Genomic DNA, 18,348 nt, shown 5'->3' on the forward strand with positions numbered 1-18,348 from the left:
TAGCCCTGATAGTAAAGGATGGCATAAGGACATTAGTCAGAAAGGGTCTGGCTTCAGAAGATCATGAAGTACAATCAGTGTGGGTGGAAATTAGGAACAGCAAAAATCAGAAAACACTTGTGCGAGTAGTTTATAGGCCCCCGAACAGTAGTTATACCATTGGACAGAGCATTAAAAAGAAATTATTGGAGCTTGTAACAAAGGTAGTGTAATAATTGTGAGGGAATTTAATCATCCTATAGACTGGGACAATGAAATTGGCGAGAGTGGTCTAGAAGATGAGATTGTAGAATGTTTTCGGGACAGTTTCTTGCAACAATATATTGTGGAACCGACTAGAGATAAAGCTATCTTAGATCTAGTATTATGTAATGGAGCAGGGTTAATAAGTAATGTCATAAGTAAAAGATCTACTGGGAAATAGTGATCATAATACCATTGAATTCCATGTTAAATTTGAAAGTGACATGCTCCAATCACAAACAAGAATCTTAAACTTAAACAATGCCAATTACATAGGTATGAGGGGAGAACTGGCTAAGGTAAATTGTGTAAATAGTCTGAATGGTATGGCGGTAAATGAACAGTGGGAAACCTTGTAAAGAAATAATTCGAAATGTTCAACAAAAATACATTCCACAGAAAGACAAAAGCTCAGCAAGAAATACCTATCTGTGACTCATTTAGGAAGTTAAGGATAGTATTAGATTAAAAGAAGAGGCTTACAATGTTGCAAAAAATAGTAACAAGTCTGAGGATTGGGAGTGTTTTAGAAACCAGCAAAAGGCCACCAAAAAGTTGGTTCATTCTATTTTTTCCTTTTTTTTTTTAAAGAGTAAACTAGCCAGTAATATAAAAACAGATGGTAAAAGCTTTTATAGGTATGTAAAAAAGAAAAGAGTAGTGTTATGATCAGGTGATGAAGGGTTGAAAGGGTTCCCTCTAGTCCCTCTCCTTCTCTGACCGCAACAGGGTTTATTTCTATTAAACAGTGGATATGTTTACCAATTCAGTGAGTGTTTAACCCTTTTAGGTGCTATGATCATAAAAGAACCAGTTGGACAGGTTTTCCCGTGTTTAAACAAGAAAGAGGTTAGTTTAAAATCAAAATCCCATTTAAGTAAAATAATAAACTACAGTCCAACTTTCATGCTCACATATATACACACGCACGCAAATCGGTTACGGAGTGAAGAAGGATAGATTGATTGGCTTCGCGTCCAGAACAAATAGAATATACAGTCTGTGGAGTCTGGTAATTCAATGGTCTTCCGACTGAACTTGTGGCCCTGAAGCTTCTGGCTCGTAGAGGTGGCCACCTGGTTCAGGGTTTTCTTGGCGACAGTGATGTGGATGATTTTCTCCTCATGGTCTCTGTCTGCAGCAAAGTTAGACTTGGATGTTTTGCAGTCCGCAGGCAGGGTTTGAACTTACAGCATTGCCTGGAGAGTGACAGTGACAGACCCCCACTTGGGTCCTGCATTGGTCAAACTCAGGTGCTTGTCTGCTATAGCGAAAAGAAGTGGCAAGTTTTCACACAGATGGAGAGACTGTCACATGATTGTCCAGTATATTCTCTCTTTTGCATCTTAATTAGTTCAAGTCTAAGAATTCCAATCTCTCTCGAGTCCCATTGTTTGTGTTTACCCTTTGAGGTTTGTCTCCACCAGTGTTAATGTTCCAAGATGGCTTTGAATGTCATTAATGGAGGTGAGGCAGGTAGCTCCTTCAAAATTTACAGGCTATTGTTCTGATTGGCGAAGAACCAGACATTCATCTCCACCTAGATACCTTGGTATGTGAGGTATTTCAATGCAAATTGCAGTGGTCCTTTTAGCTGTTTTATTTTTAAAAATTTAATTCAAGTTCTTTGTTTCCTGCTTTCTTTTAAAAATTTAATTCAGGTTTCCAACCAATGGATTAAAAGTCATCATTCGGCATAGCATGTGCTCATGATAGTAGCTAAAATAAACATTGGTCCCTTAGAAGCCGAGACAGGAGAAATTATCACGGGGAATAAGGAAATGGCAAAGGCATTGAACAAATATTTGGTGTCTGTCTTCACAGTAGAAGACGGGGGCTAAAAAAAGTGAGGAAATTAAGGAAATTAATATCAGCAGAGACAAAGTATTGGAGAAACATCAGGGACTAAAATCTGACAAATCCCTGGGACCTGATGTCCTATACCCTAGGGTTCTAAAAGAGATAGCTGCAGAGATAGTGGATGTGCTAGCTATGATTTTCCAAAATTACTTAGATTTGGGAACAGTCCCATCAGATTGGAAGTTGGCAAATGTTACACTGCTTGTCAAGAAAGGAGAGAGTGAAAACCAGAAACTACAGACCAGTTAGCCTAACGTCAGTCATTGGGAAAATGATGGAATCTATTAAGGAGGTCTTCACAATGCACTTAGAAAAGCATAGTATGATTTTATGAAAGGAAAATCCTGTTTGATAAATTTCATTGAGTTTTTTGAGGACGTTACTAGTAGGGTAGATAAAGGGGAAATATCTGGATTTCCAAAAGGGAAAAGGTGAAAACAGAGTCTTTGAATATTTTTAAGGCAGAGGTAGATATATTCCTGATGAACAAAGAGGTGAAAGGTTATTGGGGGTAGGTGGGAATGTGGAGTTGAGGTTGCAATCAGATCAGCCGTGATCCTATTGAAGGCGGAGCAGGCTTGAGGGGCCGAGTGGCCTAACTCCTCCTAATTTGTATGTTCATCGATAAGGTGCCACACAAAAGGTTAATTGGTAAGATAAGTGCTCATGGAGTTAGGGGTAATATATTAACATGGATAGAGGACTGGTCAACAGACAGGAAGCAAAGAGGGGGCATAAATGGGGCATTTTCAAGGTGGCAGGCAGTGAATAGTGGAGTGCTGCAAGAATCAGTGCTGGACCTCAGCTATTTACAATCTATATTTGTGACTTGGATGAAGGGACAGAGAGTAATGTATCTAAGTTTGCTGATGATACAAAAGTAGATGGAAAGGTAAGTTGTAGGAAGGGCACAGAGAGACTGCAAAGAGATACAGATGGGTTAAGTGAATGAGCAATAAGATGGCAGATGGAGTATAATGTAGGGAAGTGTGAAGTTATTCACTTTGGTCATAATAGAAAAGTAGAATATTTTTTAAAAGGTGTGAAACTTGTAAGTCTTCAATTGTACAGGTACTGGTGAGACCACATCTGGAGTACTGTGTGCAGTTTTGGTCTCTACATTTAAGTAAGGATATACTTGCATTGGAGGAGGTACAGCAAAGGTTTGCTAAATTGGTCCCTGGGATGAGGGAGTTATCTTATGATGAGAGGCTGAGTAAATTGGGCCCACGTTCTCTGGAGTTTAGAAGAATGAGAGTCAATCTCATTAAAACATACAAGATTCTGAAGGGGCTGAATAGGGTAGACACTGAGATTGTTTGTTTCTGCTGGTCGAGGAATGTAAAACACGCAGGCACAGTCTCAGAATAAGGGGCCAATCATCTAGGACTGAGATGAGGAGAAATTAGTTCATTCAAAGGGTTTGAATCTTTGGAATTCTCTACCCCAGAGGGTTGTGGATGCTCTATTGTTGAATACATTTAAGGCTGGGATAGACAGATTTTTGGTTTCTCAGGGAATCAAGGGACATGGTGAGTGGGTGGGAAAGTGGAGTTGAGGCCCTCAATCAGCCATGATTGTATTGGATGGCGGAGCAGGCTCAATGGGCCATATGGTCTACTCCTGCTACTATTTCTTGTGTTCTTGTGCACACCCAAGTCTAGTAGAGAATATTTTAGACCCATTAGTTTTGTATTTCCCACTTGGATGGCTGTTATTAAATCGTGTTACAGTTTGACAATAATACCAATACTTTGAATAGAAACTGTTCTTTTTTGAACTAGCAACTCCAGCTGTAGCTTGTCAGCATAGCTTGTAAGCATATAGTTTGGATAATTAATGTTGTTGGCAAGATTCTCCAATGTTCTTTCATCATTACATAGGAAACCTTTCACAAATGGAAAAATTCTTCTGGCTCCTCAACTATACCAAGGCCAAGTTGCTATACACAACCAAAAATTAGCATTTTTTTTAGTCGACCATGGGTGTTAGAGCTTTGTTAGCCCACCAATTGAGATAGGTAATATCCCAATTTGATAATTATTGAAAGTATGCATAGCTCTCCAAAGTCGTATATGCAGATTAAATCCCCAGACTAGGACTCCAGCAACAGCAGCTGTAATATATCTTATACTGGTCTAGATAACAACTTGCTCTCTAGCCTCTACTGGCAGTTTGTCATGGGAATAATCTGAATGACTCAGTGATTCAATTAATCATGACTGTAGTAATTCTCTGGATATCCTTGAAACCTGCTATTCCATCGATGTCATTTAATTTCAGCTCTTCAGGACAACTGCTGAAAAATGTTTTGATATAACTACTTTGAGACTCAGCAAAATCTCTTCATTTCAGCAAAAGATTTAAGGAGTCTTTTATTAAGATAACAACTACATATTACTAAAATAATGTGGAGTTTTTTGACCTATCAATGTCTTCTAATTCCTACAAACAGCAGAAGAAAGGGTCAAGGACCCCAACAGATACCACATCTGAGCACTAGTGTTTGAAGACTCCAGTATCAAATTCCAGATGGAGATCTGGGTATGGGAAGTATAATGTGATAGAAACGAGCAACTGGAGACTTCAAGAGTTCAAACGCTCTGACAGGTTGAAATTCAGAAACAGGAGGTGGTCAATTAGAGCATGGGTCTGGCTGTGTAAAACATCCCGAGAAGATAGTGGGAAGAAAATAGACATAAAGACTGAAAGAAAATAGGGGAAAGAGAATCCTAGATATTGCAAGAGCTGAAAAGAATTTGACTTAGAAAAATATAACAGAGTAAGAGGAGAATGTTGGAAGAAAGAGAGAAACTAAATTTGAACTGTTATTTAAAGGAGAAAGGCTCTATTATTTTCTACAAAGTGATTACTGACAACGCAGCTGGCAGCTGACATCATCAGACTGCGCCAATCTGCGCATGTGCGCAGATTGGCTCATACTCTCTGAGCATGCGCTGCGTTCCGCATTGCCAGGACTGGTTGGCGCATGCGCAGATGACGTCAGCAACTAATGCGGGGTGGGGGAAGCAGGGAGAGAGCTTGGTGGTGGCGGGTGCACTCTCCTCCTTCCCCCCCCCCTCCCCCGCCCACTCACTCCCCCCGCCCGCTTGCTCTCTTTCCCCCCTCCCCACCCATTCGCTTTCTGCCTCCCCGGCCCGCTCGCTCGGTCTTTCCCTCCCCAGCCCCCTCGCTCTCCCCCTCCGGCCATTGTGTCCTGCCATGTGTTTAGGTTGTCTTCGTGTGATTGTTTGAGCAGCGCCATCTTTAGTCCTGGAAGCTGCCTGACGTCGCAGACTGTGACGTTTTAGTGGCACACGCTGCATTTGCCACTGCATCGCCACCTAGTGGTTCTGTTGTCAGCAAACGCAGCTATTTTCTAAGGCCAGAAACAACTTTCAGTAGCGAATTACAGGAAAATATTATAAACCAGAAACGAGAATTTAGATAAATTGACTGAGAAATGCAACTGAAGATGAAAAATAGAGTAAATAAAAATAAAACACATGTTGGGAGTAAACTAAAAACATGGAATAAAGCAAAAGCTAATGTAGTGGAATCAGTGTTATAACTAAAGGTGGTTAGCAAAAAATAAATGGAGGGAAGTGGATGATGCTGGAGTAGCTACACAACAAGCACTGCAGTAAAACACTTGAAGTGAATTTGTTCAAAAGGCAACACTTTCACGTATAAATTCTGTTCATATGTTACAAAATAATTTTTTGCGTTAAATTTTATCTCATTGGAAGTGCATGTCTGAATGGCAACAGTCACCAAATAACAAAATGTACTGTTACATTTATAAACCTTAAAGAAAGAACTTGCATTTCTGGCAGCATCTGTGGAGAGAGTTAGGGATTTTCCTGCTAGTTTTAATTAGCATGGTTCAAATTGCTGCTTTGCATTGGGAACGTAGATTTTTCAGAGGGAATCCCTCTAATTTGCTGCAAAGAGGAGGAGGAGGTTAGGGAAATGGAAGAGGCTATATTGGAAGCTTTTAGACACTGGCCACAGAATCTATACTTATCAGAATCTAGGAACCAAAAAGAGCTTTCTTGGACTTTTCTGATTCATTGCAACAATAGATTGCAACTGCCATTGGAGATTGCTGTCAAATGTTGACGGAGATGAGCAGCCCATGTCCCCTAGGAGAACAGCTTTGTCTGCACCTGTCAAGGTCAGAACTGCCTTGAATACCTTTGCAGTTGAATCCTTCCAGGCAACATTAAGTGGCTTTTGCCACATTAGTCGGCCAGTAGCTCACAAATGGATCAAAAAGGTCGCTGATGCTTTATTCAGGAGTGGCGCACAATTCGTATTCTTTCCAATGGAATTAGACAGAGAGAAATAGAATAATCCAGTTCTATGCACTGGCAGCATTCTCACAGGTGCAAAGAGCAATTGATGGAATGCATATGCCTCTCATAGTCCCAAATGAAAACTCTTTAAATTTTATGAACAATAAGTTCTATTTATTTGCAGTTCCAATCACTTTATCCTGCAAATGAGTGCCAGAAACCCAGGAACTTGCCAAGATGCTTCCCTTACATAACAATACACCATACCAGTCCTCATGAGTCAGAGCCATATAACAGGATAAATGCAAAACACTGCGGATGCTGGAAATCTGAAATACGAACAGAAAGTGCTGGAAATACTCAGCAGATGTGGCAACATCTTTGGAGAGAGAAACAGAGTTAATGTTTTGAGGCAGATATGATCCATACAACAAGTTGGTTGATGATGACCAGGGCTAGTTTATGACTAGTAAAGCTTCTGCAGGAAAAGTGGACAACTGATACAATGAGGATAATGCCACAACATGTTCTGATAAAGCAGACTAAAGATATACTCAAGTCTCGTTTTAGTTAGCTGGATAAATCTGATGGAGCCTTGTAGCATAAGCCAGAGAAGCTCTCAGTAGTCATTGTAGCTTGCTGGGCATTACGAAACTTAAATAAAGAAAGGTTAATGTTTAGTTTAGTTTAGAGATACAGCACTGAAACAGGCCCTTCGGCCCACCGAGTCTGTGCCGACCGTCAACCACCCATTTATGCTAATCCGACACTAATTCCATATTCCTACCACATCTCCACCCGTCCCTATATTTCCCTACCACCTACCTATACTAGGGGTAATTTATAATGGCCAATTAACCTATCAACCTGCAAGTCTTTGGCATGTGGGAGGAAACCGGAGCACCCGGAGGAAACCCACGCAGACACAGGGAGAACTTACAAACTCCACACAGGCAGTACCCATAATTGAACCCTGGTCATTGGAGCTGTGAGGCTGCGGTGCTAACCACTGCGCCACTGTGCCGCCCTAATGATGGTGAAGAGGAGATAGAAGGACCTCCGTCCCCACCTCACTTAATGAGGAGGGTGCATAGGAAGGAGTGGGCACGGAACAGGACATCTAGTAGCCAGAGAAAGGCGCAACAACTGATGGCCTAATGCTTTCAATAAGTAAATACTGACTCCCCAAATAATGTCACCACACCTGCCTGCTATCTCTATGAGATCTTACAAAGTCCCTCACAGGCGAGGACTTGTGCCAAGTTGCCCTGTAGGGTGGATGTCTGCATTTCCCCAGCGTTACTAAAAGCTCCCAAAAGCTGAAAGCATACACAGAAATGAACTCAGAACTGCATGTTTACAGAAGAACGTTTAACAATAGATGCCACAAATTTCAATTAGTCAGTCTACGACTATTTATTAACTCTGTGCTTTATCATCTCCCACAGCCTGTCTTGTCTGTCTGCCTCCTCTTCCTGCAGTCTTAGTGTTTTAAGTGATGGTGGCATTACTTTGGTTGCAATTTTCTGGTGATTGGTTATGGGTGAGCTTTTCATCTCGATCATGAAAAGCAAATGTTAAAGGCAAATGAGTGGCATTGATGCTTGTCCCATATGAGTACGTGCATAACATGATGAGAGGAACAGATGTTTATAAATGAAGTCTCCTTGAATACTAGCAGAAGCTGTTGTGGGAAGCTAACTGGACAGAATGGTTGTTAGCTCTGTTGTTTTGAAAGATTTCCCTGTGCATTAATGAGTATTCCTCACGCCCAAGCAGAGAGAGAGAGAGAGAGAGAAGTATGAAAGATGAGGTAAGTGAATGCAGTTAGAGTGGAAAAAGATATGGATTGTCACCAGTGTCTAAAGTTACCATAACGATCCTTGTTCAGTCATTGAACGTCTTTCTGCAGCTGCTGACACTCTCAAAGCTGCATCAAATTCTGACAATTTTGCCACAGCTACCTGCGACTCTGGAGAAAATAGTTTGCCCTTTTAAATTGTTGCAGCATTTTAAACACTGCAGCTCTTAACTTCCTTCCCACCAGTAGTATTACTGCTCCAAAACCGCTCGGTGTAGCAAATAAGGGCTCTGGGAGATATTGCAGCTGGTTACTAGTAGAATCATGTGAGTATGCATTCATCCTGGTGTTGCTAACCTACCTATGGGAGGAGAATTGAGCCTGCAGTTTTATGATTAAGAACAAATTGGTTATTTGTTCATTGTAATTTAATAGTTAGATTTGGAACTTCGCCATTTGTTGACTTATTTAGTCACAGCCAGTGGTAGTTTGTTTTTCCAGTTGAAAGCAAAAGAATCATGAGGCACAGGTAAGTAGTATTCTTTTCAAGCCACAGTACATATTTCCCTGTTCTGATGAAAAGTCATCGACCTGAAATCTTAACTCTGTTTCTCTCTTCACAGATGCTGCCAGACCTGCTGAGTATTTCCAGAACTTCCTGTTTTCTTTCAGATTTGCAGCATCTGCAGTACTTTGCTTTTATTTACCTATTTCCCTCCCTTAACTGCTTAGATGTTCCAAAGTGTTCCACGTAGAGCAGTACAGACACCAAATGGGTGGGTGAGATGATTTGAATACACAGTTAAAAACATTGGGCTGGATTTTACATTGGGTGAACGGGAGCTGGCCACCTACAGAAAAGTTGGTGGCGAACCCGTTTCCGCTAGCCTGGGGATCCATCCTGCACTTTATGGGTCCCCAGGCTTTAAGTGTTCTGAGGTGGGACTTCCATCTGCTTGAGGGAGAAAGTCCCGCCTCATTGAGCTGCCGACCAATTAGCGGGCCGCCAGCTCTTAGTCCCAGCAACGCCACTGGGAGTGGTAGCCACTCTTGGGCCTGCAGCCTAGCTGACCGAGGAGCCCTGGAGCTGGATGCAAGGTAGGTTTTGGTTACCTCACCGGGGATAATCGGTCAAGCCCCAGCAAGGCAAGGGTGGTCATTTAAGATGAGTGGGGAGACATCTTGGGTCCTGAGGGTAGTCGGGGAACCTGATCAGGCACCCTGTGTCCGATTGTCAGGACCCATCCCCGGGGCGCTGAGAGGCCGCCAGCTTTTACCGAGTGGCCTTTCCTGGCTCCAGGACGCCCGCTTGCCACGTGTAAAATCTGGGTGGAGGCAGGCAAAGGCCCTTAAGTGGCCGTTAATTGGCAACTTAAGGGCCTTGATTGACCTGGAACGGGCGTCCTGTTTCTCGCCACCACCGCCCTACGTTAAGTGGGGTGGAGACAGGAGTGGGTCAGGAAGGCCTCCCGGAGCCTCCCGCTCCATTTTACGTCACCAACCACACTCCCCCCACTCCCCCACCCCGCTCGCGGTAAAATTCCGGCCATTGTTTTTGATCAGAATTGTAAAGCAAAACAAAAGTGGTTTAGCGAAGGAATTCTAAAGTATTGCACCAAGGTTCTACCTCCAAAAGAGGAAGGGAGAATACACAAGAAATCAAGAGTACCAGAAGGCAGGGGTGGGGATGTAGGGCTGGAGGAGGGTTACAGATCTAGGAGGAGGGTGGGTGGGTGTTCAGGAATTGCCATAAAACATACCAAATTGTCCAAATAATTTTTTCATATTGTGTGTGTGTATGTGTATATATATATTTTTTCTTTCTCAAGTCTATATAAAGCTAAGAAAAACAATTATTCTGTAACAAGCATATAAAAGATTATGCTTCAGGCCCAGAATTGGAAATTACATCTGGGTCTTGGATATTGGGAATTTCTAACTCTTGGGAAGACATGTGAAAGAGGTGAATCATGGGAGTTACAGTTTTCACTCTGCTCCTGTGGAACTACACTACCCAGAGTGCACCATGACAACCCATGTTTTGAGAAGGTAGAAAAAGATGTATTAACTGAGCTTGATTTCCAGTTCATGTTGAGCAATTTTATGTGAGTATTGCATGATGGAATTTGTAGTTTTCACCCTGCTACTACTACTACTTTCGCATGGCAGGAAAAATTTATAATGGGATGTCCAGTGTTATGTGAGCACTTCTATTTTTCTTTGTACAATATGTTTTCAGAAATTATAGTTGGATTGTGGACGCTGATTCATCTGGAATCTTGATGAGGCTGAACTTTGGGTCTTTTTCTTAAAAAGGAAGGTCAACAGAAGGTTGACCAGTAAACAAATCTTACTGGAAAACATTTACAAATCACTCAGCAGGGGGTTTGTGCTTGTGACTCTGAAAAGGATGTTTACAAGGGAATGACAAACCAAGATTTATGGTTGTCATGCGACTTGCCTCTGGAAAGGTTTTTGTTTCATTTTGAACTGTTAAAAAAAGCCAGTGGATGTCTGGCCAAAAACAAAGAAGTTTGCTTCCTGACCTGCCAGGCTGATATCTCTCTCCCTTAGAAGGATTCCTACATCTTTAAAGAATTCCCGCATCAAGTTGTACTGTTGGCTCCTGTATTTGAAGAAATCCTGTATGTTTGCAGAAACCTTGCATCTTTAAAGGAACTTTGCACCGAATATGTGAGAATTGAAACCTTTTGTTGCTGCACACCTGATGTAAGACCAATGTGAAGCCTTCAGTGCTGAATCTCTTTGAAAGCCTACTCAAACGGATCATCAACATCCATTGGAAAGAACTGTTCTAGGAAGATTCCCATTGACAGCTGCCTATTCACCTTTGGGGCACCTCACCAAAACGAAGGACTTCCATGCCTTTTCAGTCTAAGTTTTTTTTTAATTCCTTCTATTTCTTTGTAACAGCTGTAAACAAAAATCCCTTTTTCCCCCCCAGTTAACTGGTTGTGTATGTGAGTGTGTGAGGGCTTGGATAAAAATAAGGGGCTTTAATATTTTAATTCGTGCGTATGTTTGTTTCATTATTGGTTAAGACTTGGTTTATAATCCAATAATTTTGTTGTTGAGGAAAGCTGGTTGGAATGCTTTATTCTGGGGAAAAGTAGAGTATCTGATTGACTGACTGTTTCGGTAAGTGGGAACATTTAAATATAGTGACCTGTGGAGAAGTGGGACTGAATCAACAGTGTACTCCTCCCGCTTCGGTCGTAACACTAGTTTGGCTATCCATTTGATGGCCTCCTGAGATGCTAAGTGGAGAAATGAGTGCCTCCCTCAGTAGATCTTAATGGGCAGGCTGATGTGATGTGTTCCATGTTCTGAGATTCATGGTCAAAATTGCACTTTGAGTCATCTGTCATCTTCCACTCGTGGAGAAGGCAGCTGCATCGTCTACATCCAGTGCAGCTTCGGTTTTGCACTGTCTCCAAGAGAGGTCCAGAAGTCAGGGATCTCTGCTGCTGGATCAGTGATGAGGTGTGTGTTTTTCTATGCTGTGTGTGTCCCAAGATTCCATCTATTTAGATAATGTATTGATACAAGCTATATAAATATTAGTTGCTGTTTCCAACAATGGCAGCTGTAATTTAAAGCTTTTCGTGGTAGGTTTTTCAAGTCTTTGTGAATGGGAAGATTGGTTTTGCTCATAACTTCTACCATCTCATAGAGCACAATGGCGGTGCGGCGAATGGCAGACAGAGCAATGTGGGACAGCACTGGGAGCCACTCAGTTGGAGTTGACTTAACTGTCCTCGTTGTGGAGTTTAACTATACATCCACAGTCTTTGTGTAGTGGCTGCAGGACCATGAGGCAGGGCAGTAATCCACAGCAGAGTAGATAAGTGTCACTATTGTGGAGCGCAGGCTTCTGGCTGTGCTACTCCATGAGGTTCCAGCGAATTTCTGGATCAGGTTCACTCTGGTTTTTACTTTTTGGCCAGTTTTGATGCATGAGGCCAATCGGTGAGAGTCCTGGCCAGGGTGACACCCAGGTATTTTGGATACTGTTGTTCATCCTGCTGCTGTGGAGCTACAATGCCTAGAACAGCACGGCAATATGTTTTACATGACAACCATGCAGAAAATTTACAAATAAAAACTGAGGGATGTGCAGCTGGGGGATGGGGGAGAGAAACAAAAAATAAAAAGATTTCGATTCTTTTTCCGGAATCTACATAGTCTAAGTCATCAAATTTTGAGATCTGAGTCAATCTGTCAGGCACCACCACTTCTTTCGACGACTCCACTATTGCTAAGTTATCAGACTGCTTATCCAACTTCCAGTAATGAATGAGCAGAAATTTCCTCCAATTAAATACTGGGAAGACTGAAGCCATTGTTTTCAGTCCCTACTTCAAACCTTGACTATCAACTCCATCCCTCTCCCTAGCAACAGTCTGAGATTAAGCCAGTCTTTCTGCAACCTTGGTGTCACATTTAACCACAAGATGAGCTGCCGACCTCATATTCATGCCATCACTAAGACCGCCTATTTCCGCCTCCATAACATCTGTCTCAGCTCATCTGCTGCTGAAACCCTCATTCATCCCTTCGTTACCTCTAGTCTTGATTATTCCAATGCACTCCTGGCTGGCCTCCCACATTCTTGTCTCCGTAAATTTGAGGTTATCTAAAACTCTGCACCAAGTCCCATTCTCCTATTGCCCCTGTGCTTGCTGACCTACATTGGCTCCTGATCAAGCAACATCTTGATTTAAAAATTCTCATGCTTGTTTTCAAATCCCTTCATGGCCTCGCCCCCTCCCTATCTCTGCAATCATCTCAAGCCCCACAACCCTCCAAGATATCTGCACTCCTCTAATTCTAGCCTCTTGTGCATCCCTGGTTTTAATCGCTCCACCATTGGTGACTGTGCCTTCAGTTGCCTGGGCGCCCAGCTCTGGAATACCCTCCCTATACCTCTCTGCCTCTACACCTTGCTTTCCTCCTTTAAGACACTCCTTAAAACCTAGCTCATTGACCAAGCTTTTAGGCATCTGGTTTAATATCTCCTTTTGTTGCTCGGTGTCATACTTTGCTTTATAATGCTCCTGTGAAACACCTTGGGACGGTATATTGTGTTAAAGGTGCTATTTAAATATAAGTTTTTGTTGCCAGCGCAGACCATGGCAATTAACCAACTGTTAAAGATCGTGGTCATTTTGGATAATTGGTGAGTAAATCCTTGCTGGTGGGTAAGCCCCCCCTCCCCCATGCAATGTTATGCAGGTGACATTTTTCACAAGAATTACCAATCAACTATCTTTTACAATAATGCATGTCACTAAGAAAAGGAAGCAAGGTTTTGAGGAGGAAAGAAAGAGTTAAAAAAACATACTTTCATCTGGGGCAAATGTTGCAAATCCACTGAGGATATAGCAAAGAAAATATAATGTAAATAAGTAAGAGAACAGAGGTAGTATTCGCATCTTAAGCAAGTTTTGTAAAGTGATAGTTAAATAACATTTAGAAATGTTACATCTCTGGGACCTATATATTTCAGTAATGATACTATTTTATCTTGTATCAGCAAATATCATATACCACACACCAGTTCCTGAACTATAGAAGATCATCTAGATATGAAAAAAATGCACACCTTCACTGCCCTTGTTTATCCTGCTCATGCACTCTCTGGCCGGAATTTAACGCCACCCAAATGAGCTGGGTGGTGGCGGTGGGGTGGCAAAAAATGGAGCAGGAGGATCTGGGAGGCTTTCCCGACTCGCTCCCACCTCTTACCCCCTTTGCGTAGGGCGGTTGGGTGGGGGGGGTGTGCAAAAAACGGGCTGTCCGCTCCAGACCAATCAAGGCCCTTAAGTGGCCACTTAACAGCCACTTAAGGGCCTCCAACCGCCTCCACACAGATTTTACATATGGCAAGTGGGTGGCCGAGGACCCAGAAAAGCCACCTGGAAATACCAGGCGGCTGCCGATCGCCCCGGGGGTGGGCCCTGATAATCAGGCACAGGGTTCCCAATGGAGGACTGCCTCCACTACCCCAACCACCCCCAAAACCTAACACACCCCCCCCCCCCCCCCCCCCCGCCCAAATCCGACCACCTTTGCCTCACTGGGGCCCGACCAATTACCCCCAGAGAGGCAAGCAAACCTCAACCTGGACTGCTGGCTCCTTGCCTTCGGCTGGGCTGCAGTCCCAGCAGTGACCACCGCTCCCAGTTGCGCTGCTGGGACTAAGAGCTGCCGGCCTACTGATTGGCCGGCAGCTCAATGAGGTGGGATTTCCTCCCTTAAGCTGGTGAAAGTCCCACCTCAGGCCAATTAAAGCCGGGGGATCTGTAAAATGCGGGTCGGATCCCTAGTCGGTGGCTGGCTCCCGTCCGCCCAACGTGAGATCCCAGCCTCTGTCTCTGCCATTTTTTTCTGTTACAGCAATCCTTAATCAATAGCAGACCAAGAGAGTGTGGGAAAATGGCGCACTGACACGGAACACAAAAGTCCGAGTGTATCAAGCCTGTGTCCTCAGTACCTTGCTCTATGGCAGCGAGGCCTGGACAATGTATGTCAGCCAAGAGCGACGTCTCAATTCATTCCATCTTCGCTGCCTCCGGAGAATACTCGGCATCAGGTGGCAGGACCGTATCTCCAACACAGAAGTCCTCGAGGCGGCCAACATCCCCAGCTTATACACACTACTGAGTCAGCGGCGCTTGAGATGGCTTGGCCATGTGAGCCGCATGGAAGATGGCAGGATCCCCAAAGACACATTGTACAGCGAGCTCGCCACTGGTATCAGACCCACCGGCCGTCCATGTCTCCGCTTTAAAGACGTCTGCAAACGTGACATGAAGTCCTGTGACATTGATCCCAAGTCGTGGGAGTCAGTTGCCAGTGTTCGCCAGAGCTGGCGGGCAGTCATGAAGGCGGGGCTAAAGTGTGGCGAGTCGAAGAGACTTAGCAGTTGGCAGGAAAAAAGACAAAAGCGCAAGGGGAGAGCCAACTGTGTAACAGCCCCAACAAAGAAATTTTTTCTGCAGCACCAGTGGAAGAGCCTGTCACTCTAGAATTGGCCTTTATAGCCACTCCAGGCGCTGCTCCACACACCACTGGATAACTCCAGGCACTTACCCATTGTCTCTCGAGATAAGGAGGCCAAAGAAGCAGACCATACAAAGTTAATAAGATATAAATTTGTCTTGGGTGTTAGCACAAAACAGGCAATCAAAAGTATTTGGCTGAACACCGATACTGCTAAAATAATTGCTGTATTCAACTAGTGCAGGGAAAAATAAGGTGAAATGTCGTTATTTTTTGGCAACGGAGGATATAATCTATCCAACCTTCAGGAATTCCTTTATGCGTTCACTTTTATTTCAGTGGTGAATACTGAACAAACAGAAGAAAGATCAATGTCTATGATGAAATGAAATAAAAAGTAAGCACAATTTAAAAGCCCATAAACACAAAAGTAAATATTTAAAACATGATTATTAAAATCAAATCAAATTTGTTGTCAAAATCTTGTTACTTTAGAATTGGAGGGCCAGATATTCACTTTCAGGAATGATAATCATGGTGCTCTAACCCTTTTTCATGTTATCTGCAGGCATGCATAGAAGAAGAGCATAAGTACAGCTTGATCCTTACGACACAAAGTGCAGTGCCATCAATTGCAGGTATATTCGTTTCCACGGCTTGGGTTCTGAGTTCTGTTTCATACTGGCAAACAAGCAATTCACATCAGTAAAGTCCTCTGCAGTGTGGTGTATTGGAAACGATGGTATATGTGCAAAGATTAATATAATGAAGTGGTGAGGATTTTCTGTAAACCGTATGTTTAACTATGACATTAAAATAATAGACCCCTTCATGATTTTTACACCTAACTTTTATAAATTTATAAACCATGAACACTTGCTGATAAGTTTGTGGATTTTTAATATCATTATCACGGAATTGTTACAGCGCAGAAGGAGGCCATTCAATCTATCATGTCCACACCGGCTCTCTGAAAGAGCAACTCCCTCAGTTCCATTCCCCTACCTTCTCCCCATAACCCTGTGCATTCTTCCTTTTCATATAATTGTCCAGTTCCCTTTTGTATGCTTCAGTTGAACCTGCCTCCACCACATTCTCAGGCAGCGATGTCCAGACCTTAACGACTCTGTGCATGAAAAAGTTTTCCTCTTGTCACTTTTGCTTCTCTTACCAAATACTTTAAATCTGTGCCTTCTCGTTCTCAATCCTTTCACGAGCGGGAACAGTTTCTCTCTATCTACTCTGTCCAGACCCCTCATGATTTTCAATATCTCTATCAAATCACCTCTCAGCCTTCTGTTCAAGGAAAACAGTCCTACCTTCTCCAGTCTATCTTCATAACTGAAATTCCTCATCCCTGGAACCATTTTCATGAATCTTTTCTGTACTCATCCAATGCCCCCACGTCTTTCCTCAAGTGCAGCACACAGAATTGGATGCAATACTCCAGCTGAGGATGAACTAATGTCTTATTCAAGTTCAACATAACTTCCTTGCTCTTGTATTCTATGCCCTTATTTATAAAGCGCAGGATACTGTATGCTTTATGAACTGCTCTCTCAACCTGTCCTGCCACCTTCAATTACTTATGCACATATATACACCTTGGTCCCTATGTTCCTGCACCCCTTTAAAATTGTACCCTTTATTCTATATTGTTTTTCCATGTTCTTCCAACCAAAATGAATCAGTTCACATTTCTCTGCATTGAACTTCATCTGCCACCTGTCTGCCCATTCCACCAACTTGTCTATGTCCTTTTGAAGTTCTACACTATCCTCCTCACAGTTCACAATGCTTTGAAGTTTTGTATCATCTGCAAATTTTGAAATTGTGCCTGTACACCAAGGCCTAGGTCATTAATATATATCAGGAAAAGCAAGGGTCCCAACACTGATCCCTGGGGAACTCCACTACAAACCTTCCTCCAGCCCAAAAAACATCCATTAACCATTACTCTTTGTTTCCTGTCATTCAGCCAATTTTGTATCCATGTTGCTACCATCCCTTTTATTTCATGAGTTACAAGTTTGCTCATGAGTCTGTTGTGTGGCACTATATCAAATACCTTTTGAAAGTACATGTACACCACATCAACTGCCCCCGTCAACCCTCTGTTACTTCCTCAAAATACTCCAGAATGCTAGTTGTTCATGATTTTCCCTTAAGAAATCCATGCTGACTTTCATTAATTAACTCGCATTTGTCCATGTGACATTGGATTTTGTCCCGAATTATTTTTTCTAGAAGTTTTCCCACCACCGACGTTAAACTGTCTGGCCTGTAATTGCTGGGCTTATCTTTACACCCTTTTTTGAACAAGGATGTAACCTTTGCAATTCTCCAGTCCTCTGGCACCACCCCCCAAGTCCTTGGAAAACTGAAAATTACAGCCAGTGCCACTGCGACTTCCACCCTCACTTCCCTCAGTATCCTTGGATGCGTCTCATCCGGCCCTGGTGCTTTATCCATTTTAAGTACAGACAACCTATCTGATACTTTATCAATTTTAAACACCTCTAGTGTCTGACTTACCTCCTCTTTAAACATTGCCTGGGCTGCATCATCTTCCTTGGTAAAGGCACAAGCCAAGTATTCACTTAATACCTCAGCTATACCCTTTGCCTCCATGTGTAAATCTCTTTTAAGGGGCCCCGTTCCTCCTTTTACCACCCTTTTACTATTTGTGTGCCTATAACAAACTTTGGGATTTCCTTTAGTGCTAGCTGCCAGTCTCTTTTCATGCTCTCTCTTTGCTTTTATTCGCTTTTTCACTTCCCCTCTGGACCTTCTATATTCAGCCTGGTCCTCAATAGTATTTTCTATCTGGCATCTGTCATAAGCACACTTTTCCTTCTTTATCTTCATCTCTATCTCTTTTATCATCCAGGGAGCTCTGGATTTGTTTGCCCGACTTTTCCCCTTCAAGGGAACATACCTTGACTGTGCCTGAACTATCTCTTCTTTGAAGGTAGCACATTGTTCATCTAACCAGTTTTCCTGCTAGCTTTTGACTCAAATTTATTTATCCCAGCTCCATTCTTATCCCATTGAAGTTAGCCTTCCCCCAGTTAATTATTCTTACTCTGGATTTCTCTTTGTCCTTTTCCATAGTCAGCT

General features: G+C 42.8%; 1 protein-coding gene across 4 annotated transcripts in view; it reads left to right on the plus strand.

Moving 5' to 3' along the window:
- The window catches only part of ccdc24 (coiled-coil domain containing 24), a 144,813-nt gene that overhangs the window by 102,068 nt on the left and 24,397 nt on the right, over positions 1 to 18,348 (plus strand). For all 4 annotated transcript variants that reach the window (XM_068036394.1, XM_068036392.1, XM_068036396.1 and 1 more), the window contains exon 7: positions 15,797 to 15,866. In XM_068036394.1, coding sequence (XP_067892495.1) covers positions 15,797 to 15,866 — 70 coding nt within the window. The remainder of the gene's footprint in view (positions 1 to 15,796; positions 15,867 to 18,348) is intronic.

Source organism: Heterodontus francisci, chromosome 8 (assembly GCF_036365525.1).
Source record: "Heterodontus francisci isolate sHetFra1 chromosome 8, sHetFra1.hap1, whole genome shotgun sequence".
NCBI lineage: Eukaryota > Metazoa > Chordata > Chondrichthyes > Heterodontiformes > Heterodontidae > Heterodontus > Heterodontus francisci.